The sequence below is a fragment of the Arvicola amphibius genome, chromosome 11 (genome assembly GCF_903992535.2).
Source record: "Arvicola amphibius chromosome 11, mArvAmp1.2, whole genome shotgun sequence".
Classification (NCBI taxonomy): Eukaryota; Metazoa; Chordata; class Mammalia; order Rodentia; family Cricetidae; genus Arvicola; species Arvicola amphibius.
In genome coordinates, this window is record NC_052057.2 from 42,465,976 (window position 1) to 42,476,481 (window position 10,506).

The following is a 10,506-nucleotide window of genomic DNA, read 5'->3' on the forward strand; positions in this document are numbered from 1 at the left end:
ACTGCCATGCCCGTGTCAACAATACACTCACTCAGGCCTTCCTCCATCTCATACATAGCGGAAGCAAACATTTCTTAGCACTCAGGAGGCAGAGGCAGATCTCTGTGACTTCAAGGTCAGCCTGGTCTACTGAGAGACTCCTAGGACAGGTGCCAATGCTACAGAGAAACTAGGTCTTGAAAAACAAAACAATCATATTTATTTCATGCTTGAGTGTTTTGCTTGTATGTATGTATGTGCCCATACGTGGTCCTGGAGACTCCGAGATCAGAAAAGGGTGTTGGATCCCCTTGGAAATGGAGTTATATATGGTTTTGAGCTGCCCTGTAACTGCTGAGAATCAAACCTCAGTGTTCTGCAAGAACAAGCGTTCTTAACTGCTGAGCCATCTCTTCTGCTCCAGCTTTTTGTGTTTGTTTTTGTTTTGTTCGTTTGTTTTGATAGCAGTCCTGGAACTAGCTGCATAAACCAGGCTGGCCTTGATCTCAGAAATCCTCTTGCCTCTGGCTTCTGAGTTAAAGGTGTTCACCACCACACTGGGCACCCACCCCAGCAGCATTACTTTTGACAGCTAAGAGACTATGACTCAACTATCAATGGAGTTCTTTTTGTTTTGAGTCTCTTGTAGTCCAGACTGGCCTGGAACTGATAATACAGCTGAGGATAACCTTGCATTCCGGATCCCTTGCATTCTCCACAGAAGTGATGAATTACTAGCATGGGCTACTACACTGGGCGCTCACATGAGCCATGAACAAATAAAAGGCCTTAAGTAGATAGTGATGTGTGTATCTTAGTGGCAGAGTGTATGGTTAGGGTGTGAACCTGGTTTCAAGTCTCACTACCCTGACCCTCAAAACATACTCTAAAACCCACACCAACAATATGTGGTATGCTTATACAACGGTGACATTGTGACAAAACGTCAATACCTAGCAATACCATGAACCTTGAAAATACTATTCTAAATGGAAGAAGCCAGTCACAAAAGCATTTGTAGTTTAACAGCAAGAACCAGTGTTATTGTTTGTAATGAAAATGTTCTAAATTGGTCATTTAGCTACTGAACTTTCAGTTTAAAATGGGTTAATGTTGCTTTGGAGCCTATCCTGGAACAAACTTTTGTAGAACAGGCTGGCCTCGAACCTCCCAAACCACTTGCTTCTGCCTCCCTAGTGCTAGGATTAAAGGCATGCATCACCATTGCCAAGCAAAATGGGTTAATCTTATGTAAAGAAAATGTACTTAAAAAACAAAAAAAAGCCAAGGAGGAGCTGGGTGTGGAGACTCACATCAGTAAACCCAGTACTCTGGAGGCCAAGGCTAGAAAATGGTAGGCAATTGGGAGGCCATCTTGGGTTGCTTAATTAGACTTCTGTCTGAAGCAACAGATAACTGGGAGCAGCTGAGGAGCAACACGTGTCTATAATCCCACCCAGCACCTGGCAGAAAGAGGCAGGGTGGGGAATATGGGTCCAGCTGGGTTACACAACGCAATCCAAATAAAGCAAAGACTTTCCTTTGGTAAATGTAAGAACACACTTATAACTGAATTCTTCAAGTAGTATTTCCAAAAGCCTAGGTTTCGTTAGTTTGGTACTAACTCATCAAAATAAACCAAGTACTAGTGCCATCATGGTTTCAGAGCTGGGGTAGGTTGTGGTAAAGTCACACAACATGGTTCTTGGATGGTATTTGCAAAACTTCACTTGTGTTCTGCATGGGGGAGGGGGGAATACACTTCCTCATTGTTCAAAAAGTCTTTGAAAAGTAATCCCAGCACTCAAGACGGCCTGAGGGAGGAGCTCTGTGGGTTCAAGGCTAACCTGCGCCCGAAAGGCTACGACTCTGGCAAAATCACTCCCAAAATTCGAAAGTCCCCCAGTCTCTCCTAAGGTACTAGGGTGACCGTGCTCGGCCGGGAACAGATGCTGAGCTGGCTTCGCGCGTGGCGAGGCCCGTGAACAGTGTGGAGATGGGCCGAAGCTCGAGCCCATTGCGGCCTTCCCGGGCTCGCCGCGGGAAAGGCTCCTCACTGGGAGGGCCTGGGCCTGAGGCGAGGCCGCCGGCCCGAGGCTGCAGAGGAAGGTCGTGAGGAGAGGCTTCCCCGGAGAGCTTCGGCCCGCCACGCGCTCCCGCCCGCCCGCCAGGCCGCGGCTCCCGCCCGGCAGGTCCTGAGGGGAGCGTCGGCGGGCGCGCCCGGGCGGGTCCGCCTCCCTCATTGTGCGCGAGCCGGGACGCGCGGGAGTGGGCGTGGGCGGGCCCGGCCCGCCGCAGGGAAGCCGCCCGAGCAGCCGCGCAGAGCGGCGCCGCAAGCGGAGAGCCCGGGAGCGGGCCGGGAGCGTCCCGCCCTCCCGCCCGCCCGCCCCTCCCCCGCGGCGCTCGCCCCTCCCCCGCGGCGCTCGCCCCTCCCCCCTCCTCCCCTCGCGTTGGAAAGTTTCTAGAATCTCTTCCCAGCGGCCTTTGCGGTTCCAACATGGCGGAGCTGACGGTGGAGGTTCGCGGCTCCAACGGGGCTTTCTACAAGGTACGGGCCGCGGGGAGGCCGGGGCGGGAGCTGGGCATCGGGAGCGGGGGCAGGGGACGCCGGGGACCCCGGGGGCCGAGGCGTGGCGGCGGGCGGCGGTGGGGGACAGCGGGTCCGCGCTGCTGGCGTCTGCCCTCGGCGCGGTTTAACGGTCTCGGGGGCCCGGGCTCCGTTATGTTTGGAAACAAGGCGGCGGGCGCCGGCTCTGCCTGCTGCCCGGGAGCGCCGCGGGCCGAGGCCTCCGGGACGCGGGCGGACGGGCCGGACCGGAGGCGCGGGGCTGGGGTGCGGGCGCGCCGGCGAAGGCCTGACCGGGCGGGGGGCGCAGACGGCGGCGGGCAGCTCACTGGGACCTCGGGGGTGGCCGGGCCTGCGGGGCTCCTGTCCGCCTCGCCCGCGGCGTCGTGGCGGACCCCGAGGCTCACCCCGGTGTCGCGCCGCCCCGGGGCCCTGTGAACCCGTGGCGGCCGCAGGGAGAGCGGGCGGGCGGGCCGGGGTGCTTGCGGCCTGGGGAGCGGGCGGCCCCTTCGCCGGGGAGAAAGGCGACTCGGGAAGGCGGGGTTCAAAGGTGACCCGAGGCCAGGCGGCAGGTGGGAGGGACGCGTTTCTTCGCAGCAGGCTGCGAAGGAAGTATTTTTTGTTGTTGGTTTTTTTTGCTTTTTTTTTAAATTCTCTTCCATGAGGTTCTTTTTGTTTCTTTGAGAGGAGGCCGTGCGCTGCTGCGAGTCTGGGCTGGGTGGCGGAAAGAGGCGTCTAGAGTACAGGAATTCGTAAGGGACTTCCATGGGGGGGGGGCGCACCAAGTTGAACACCGAGTCCGGATAGTTTATTTTTCCCGTAGTAACGGCCCCTTCTCCTCATTTCTTTTTTCCTAAGTGCGTGAGGATCTCAAATCAATACAAAACCTCCCCAGCTGTTGTCTGTCAGTCATTCTGGGAGCCAGCATCTCAAATGTTTGAGAGTCTTGGCTATTTTTATGAAGGCCTCTTCTAGTACATGAGTATTGTATGTACGTAGAATGGTTTCCCACAGGTTTCCATTTCAGCGTATCCTTTATTCCAGAGGATTTTAAATTCGGTCTTAACGATTTCCTAATTTGCAGTGTTTTGTTTTTCCTCTTTAGCTTGCTGATTAGCTCTGAGGATTTGATTGGTCACGTGGTAATAACATAGGCAGCTGCTTGTTGACGAAGAATGAAGGATCTGATATATATTTTTAATTTTATGGTTGTAAGTTTTCTAGGGTGGGCAGCACAGGTAATAATGAGTGCTGGAATCTTTATTGTGGCCTATTAGCATGTAGCTGGCTTCGTCTGTGTTCCAGGTTTAAATCTTCCTTTCAGACTAATGATCCAAGCCACACTTGAGTGGACACTCTAAAAGATTGCAGATTCCTGCCTAGTTAAGGTCACTATTATGCATCATCTTCCTGCCTTTTGGAAGTTTGTTTTTACTGTTCATCAGTAGGGTTTTTAGAGGGTATAGACAAGCTTTTTTACCTTGCACGACAGTTACTGTGCGTCGTGTAGGCAGTAGAAAACCATGTCTTTACTGTACTCTGTCATTCTGCAGTACAATATAGTCGGTTTGGCTTTTGTAAAGTTTCTTTGCGCTCTTTTGGTGTCTTTTTCCAGTCCGTTCACTAGTACTCCTGTTAGAACTCTGAAATATTAGTAATTGATTATGGTCGTATTGACGATTGAGCCTGGAACGTTGTACATACTAAGCAAGTGTGTTTTACCATCAAGCTGTGTTCTGACCCCTTTATTTTTTTTTCTTCTTTGAGAGAAAGTTGTCCAGACTGGCCTTGAACTCACTCTGCTATCTGGTAGTTGATGCTGGCCTTGAACTTTTAGTCATACCTCAGCCCCTTGGGTAGCTAGAATTACACATCTGTACCACAGGACCCAGTTTACTGATCCCTTTCCTACTCTACATATCTGATCCTACTTAGGCTGGACTCCACTCATTCTTAATTCAGAATGAGATGGGGATTTGATAAAGGTTGCCAAGGACATTACGCCACATTTTTTTTTGTGTACGTGGGGCATTTGGAATTTTTCCTTCTATAATCAATTGTGTGTGTACTTTGTAGAAGATACAGTTTTCAGGACCCTGAAATACAGCAATGGTAAAGAGGAAGAGCCCTAACTAGAAGTAAACAATGGACATTGTAGATTTGTACTTCATTATCTTGTAATTGACTCGTGTAAAATGGGGAATTTGAAGTACAGTGGTCTGAAATATGTTTTATATGTTTATGCAGTGAAATTATCCACTTGGTTTGTGTCCATCCTCACTTGCTTTTCCCCATCTTAGGTTTCTTAAGGAAAAATGCAGAAGAATCCCCAGGGTGGAAAGAATTCCCAGGGGGAGGAAACCCTTTTTCTTTTAAGTTTGAACCTGGCCAGAGCCCTCTCTAAAGGTGCTTGGTAAGAGGTCTACTACTGAGCTACACCTTTAATCTCATTACTTTGAGGCAAGCTCTAAATTGTCTACAGTGGCCTTGAACTTGCTATCCTTCTTCCTCAGCCTAACTGGCTGAGAAAATTCTTACCCCACAGCAGCTCGTTGTTTTCTGTCACTTCAATCTTTAAAGAGGGGTTACATACTGCAAAATAGCTTTTGTTTCCTTTTTCAAAACAAACTTTCTAAATGTTTGGATCAGTGCTGACACTTGTGCCATCACAAACACCACGATGAAAGGATAGAGTACTTGCATCATCTTTGAAGTTTCCCCATTACCCCTTTAGCCTCTAGGGTTTCCTGTCTTCATAGTTCTGTCTCATCTAGAATTTCATATGTGTAGAATTAATTAAGCAAAATAATACCTAGTGTTTGAGCTTGGCTTCTATTTTGCATAGAGGAATTTTTTCTAATTTAGAAGATAGTCAAGGAATTTTGGAAATGGAAAAAACTAGAAGGTGTTTATAGACTCTGGCTGTTCACGTTTTTATTTTGTTGTACTTTTTTTAAGTTGTGGTTTTCAGTGTATGGGTGATTCTGAAACTCTGAATTTATGAACTGTTAATTATCACTCTCGGCCTGGTGAAGTGCAGGGACACAGGCCTTTGACCCTGTGAATTGTCATTTGAGAGTTTTGAGAGGCAGCTTGGTGCTCTGAGCTTTGTGGTCAGTATTGCGTTGAGGCACGGCTCTTAAACATTGAGTAAATCGAATAAAACTATAAATTTAAGAGTCTGAAGAGCTGAGGAGCTAAAAGATTAGTACCCAATGCCAGGATAGCCTTTTCTTTATAAAAAAGAAGTCCATACATAAATAGTAGCATGGTAAACATACTAAACAATGTGCTAAGCATATTGCTTTTGCTATTAAAAATGCATCTATAGAGTTGTCTCTGCAGCTGTCTAAATCTAGGAATGGGAAAGTATGGGAAGATGATGTAAAATATTTGGTGGCTGTGTGTAATTTGGTATAGCATACCTGCTTCTATACATTCCTACCTAAAGCAAAGTGCCTTTTTAGAAAGCTCAGTGAGGTAGAATATATTACTGAAAAGAGATAAGAATGTATATTCTATAATTTATTCAAGCAACAGAATGGCTTGCTAGGAAGGATACTTAAAATTGTGCATCTCTTGGCAACAATTCTATGTGTGATAAATATCCTTAGTTCTGTTTCTTACTACAGTGATAAAGTGCCCTGAAAAAGCCGCTTATGGGAAGGATGGTTTATTAGGCTCACCATTGGAGGTTATAGTTCATCATTGTGGGAACTTGATTCATCTCATCATATTACTTCCAGTCAGGAGCAGAGTGGTGCATTAACACATGCATGTGTACTTGTGCTCAGCAGCTCCCTTTCTTTCTCTGCACCTCCCTGGACAGGGAATGCTGCTACCTGCATACAGTAGGTGAGTCTTCCAGGCTACTCAAAGTAGTCCTTCCCAGACATACCCATAGACCATACTAATCTACACAATGTTTGATAGAGAATGTTCCTGGGTAATTTCTAGATTGTCGAAATTGATAATAAAAACCCACTGTCATATAACTCCATTACCCCCAAAACCCCTTGTGCCCATTTTCAGCATTTACATGCTTTTTAGGTGATGTGTATGAGCTAAATGTATATGAAAAGAGCCCTTGGTCTCATGTGATCCTCTTGTCTTAGTCTCTAGACAAGCTTTGTCTGCAAGTGTCAAGCCCAACTCTGTGACATGAAATTTTGTAATGTCATTGCATTGTATACTTTTTGGGCTGAATATGATATGGTAGTTGCACCTGTGGCTTTAATGCTTTGTCTGAGGTGGGTACTTCCACATTAAGTAACAATTTTAAGTAGATGCTGAGCAAGTCAATCAGTTTTTGTCTCCTGTGGAGGAATTTTTCTGTCTGTATAGGTGAAATGAAATTTGGGGTCCTTTGTATAGTAGATGGAATTAATTACATTTAGAGCTCTTAATGTCTAGCTTTAACTGTATAATTGACACATGTTGAAGAATTGTAATAGATCTATAATTCCTTATTTAACTTACTGTTAAAAGTAAGAATTGAGATCAGTAATGAAGTTGTGCAGTAGGTATTTTATCACTGATGACAAACTAAATTAACAGTGAAGGAGTGGTGTGCTGAGGACACAATGACTTCAGTGAGTACAAAATCTTAGTTGGGAGCCAGGCCTGGTGGCACATGTCTGAAATTCCAGCCCTTGAGAGGCAGAGGCAGAGGCAGGAACATCAGCATTCTAGGTTGGAAAACAGTGACAAGAGAGATGGATCAGCGGGTTAAGGTGCTTGCTGCCAGGCATGACAATCTGAGTTAAATCTGGCAGTCCACATGATGGGAAGAGAACAGACTCCCTCAAGTTCTCTAACCTCCACACACAATACTTACTTTTTTTTTTTTTTTTAACTTCCAGGTCAGTGTAGACTAAACTAGTGATGCTCATACAACCATGTCAACCCCCGCACCAGCAACTCTAAATTTAGTATTTGAGGGAGAAATGGTAGCTTCCTTAGTATTAAAACTCTTTGTTAAAATGTATAGATTCAAATATATTTAAGATGAATTTGTGTCGTATGTATTTAAAATATGGCTTTTGTAAATATTAAAATTTTAAGTGGAAATGAATGGTCTCAATAACTTGGGCTTTGAGACAGGGTTTTATTTAATTTTGGCTTTGAATTTAAATTCTGCCTTAACCTACTGAGTTACTGGGGTATTACAGACCTGTACAACCATACCCAGTTTGTAGTTTTTATTTTGTCCAGGAATAGCGGCCAAATGTGACTGTTTGTAAGGGGAAGGAAAGCTGCACGCTTGTTATTTTGAGACAGGGTCTGAACTATTTCAAGTGGACTTGGAACTTTCTCTATGTGCTGCCCAGACTGCCCTTGAACTAAGGATTTTCTTGTCTCCACTACTCCATTGCTGGGAGTATAGGCATGCACTGCTATACCTGACTATTGGAGTCATTGTTTTATTTATAGGAGAAATACAGAATAAAAAAAATCTGAAGACAAAAGCTATAAAAGTGTCTAGAAATAGATATGGCTCGGATCCTTTTCTTTATGTACCTATATATTTATGTATTATGTTTGAGTGTTTTACATTTGTAAGAGAATAGCTTGCTGGCCTGTTGTTTATTAGATGTTCTGTTAAGCTTCCATATGTATTTCCTGCATACTCATGAGGTATGGTTTTGTGCAGATTTTTTATTTTTGAGACAGGGTCTTACTGTGTAGCACTAGCTGGCCTGGATCTCGCTATAGTTTGTGTTAGTCTGGAAATCTCAGAAATCTACCTGCTTCCTCTTAGGAATGATGGGATGTAAAGGTGTATACTGCCATACCTGGTCTATGAGGTATGCACTTACTCATTTTATATACAAGGAGTTGATGATGCTGTATCTGAAGTGGTATTTAACTCTTGTTTTTCACTTCTAGTTGCTTAGTTTATGATACTTCCTTAAACTTCTTCAGAGGATAGTTTTGAGTAATGAACTTTGTGTATGTGTTTGTGGGTGGATAAGTGCCACAGGTGCCTTACCAGTGTGGAGACTCAAAGGCCACCTTTGTGCAGTCAGTTCTTCAGGTCACCAAGCTTGGGTGACAAGTGCCTTTATGTGCTGAGCCGTTTTTGTGAGCCTGAATTTAACTAGATTATGACCTACTGATTGTGTTTTCTATCATACTATTAAGAATGATTCGTTTTAGTTTTCTCATCTGGAGTATAAGGCAATGTATTTTTCTGACATTTGTAAAAGTTGCTGAAGTTCTGTGAGTTTATTCAGAGCCTGTCCAGCTCCAACAACAACTAGTACTTTGAATTGAGACTGCTTCTTAGGTGCTGCTTGGATGTTGTTCATGTGCATTTCTGATTTAGTCTCAACCACAGTGAAACAAACAGTAGACACCATTTGCGGAAATCTGAAGCCCTGTTGGAGCTCCAGAAATCAGGTCCAGATCCCTAGTCTGTATTTGCCTTTATGGAGCTTATTTTCTTTAACTGTTGACAGTATTGTGTGTTTTGAGGTAGGATCTCTCAGATTTGCTATGTGGCTGAAAATGGTTTTGCATTTCTAATCTTTCTGCTTCCTAAAGTTGGGATTATAAATTTGTGCTAGCTACCATGCCCAGTTGTTATAGTGTGGTTTTTCTTAAGTACACATAAGTAGTTTTCAAAATTATTGCTAGTTGTAAATAATAAACCGGGAATTGCAGGACTGAATTGGGATGATTGCTGCAAAAAAGATTTAGGTTGATTTCTATTACTTTTGCTTTCTAAGAATGTGCTCCTTTTCCAAATGGTAGCTAGCAGCTACTGAACTGAAATATACTAGTCAGAATTGAGGTAGTTTGAAAGAGGATATAACACATTAACGGTTTTTAAAATACTAATTACATATTAAAATAATATTTTGGGCATATTGGGTTTTAAGTATGTTAAAATTTTACCTGTTTTATTTTGATATGGCTATTTTAAGTTAAATGCATAATTCATGTTTTATTTCTGTGGGATGGTTACATCCTCCAGTTGTTCACCTTTCTGTTACTGAGTATGTAAAATAGTTTGAAATATTTGAAATGCACATACATATTAGTGTAAATGAACTGCCTGTTCAGAATTTTTCCTTGTCATGCTAGAAATGAAACTCTGAGCCTTGCCTATATCAGGCCAGTGCTTCATCTCCAGCCTCAGGTAATGTTTTTATGATACAGCATTTCAGTGATTTTGCACTTAGTATTTTGAATACCAAGACTTTAAAATGGAACTTTTTTGGTGGGTGGTACTTAGCTCATGAAGAGGAATGAAGTGCTGCGGCAACTTTTCTAGGACTAGGTTTTCAAAATAATAGCTGGACTATAACAAAATTATGAAACAATATTGCTTTGTCAATCTGAACACATGCATGTGTATATATAGTTTTATAATTCATCTGTCTTTGTAAACCGTGGTAAAGTTGAACTATCCTTAAATCTTACATTGACTTAATAGTGAATTTCTGTTCATTTTGTTCACTGCAAACACAATTACTTATGGTATCAGATTAAAAAACAACAACAAAAAAAACTTCCTGCCGGGCGGTGGCACACGCCTTTAATCCCAGCACTCAGGAGGTAGAGGCAGGTGGATCTCTGAGTTCGAGGCCAACCTGGCCTATAAGAGGTAGTTCCAGGACAGGCTCCAAAGCTTCATCTTTACCATGTTTGCACAACCCATTTGGGAGAGTAACTGGAGAGTTCTTGGTAATGCTGATGAAGCTTGCAATAGTAGCTTCAGTATGTATTCAAATAAATAGAATTAGTCTCGGTTCTGGACACAGGTAATTTGTTGTGTCATCTTAGTGGTTCTCTATATACAAAGTTACGCCTTTTCGAATCGGTTCAAATTGAACATTTTAAATGGCTTTTTTAGTGGTTAAGCAATGATCTAGTCACAAATTCCCATTGTCACAACTTCTTGTGCACATGGAGGTAACTGAAACTTCCATGCTTTGCGATAGGAAAGTTAAGGG

General features: G+C 43.9%; 1 protein-coding gene across 4 annotated transcripts in view; it reads left to right on the plus strand.

Moving 5' to 3' along the window:
• Window positions 1-2,449: 2,449 nt before the first annotated feature.
• The window catches only part of Fxr1 (FMR1 autosomal homolog 1), a 49,728-nt gene continuing 41,671 nt past the window's right edge, over window positions 2,450-10,506 (plus strand). For all 4 annotated transcript variants that reach the window (XM_038348142.2, XM_038348145.2, XM_038348143.2 and 1 more), the window contains exon 1: window positions 2,450-2,527. In XM_038348142.2, the coding sequence (XP_038204070.1) occupies window positions 2,477-2,527 (51 nt within the window). In that variant the 5' untranslated portion in view covers window positions 2,450-2,476. The remainder of the gene's footprint in view (window positions 2,528-10,506) is intronic.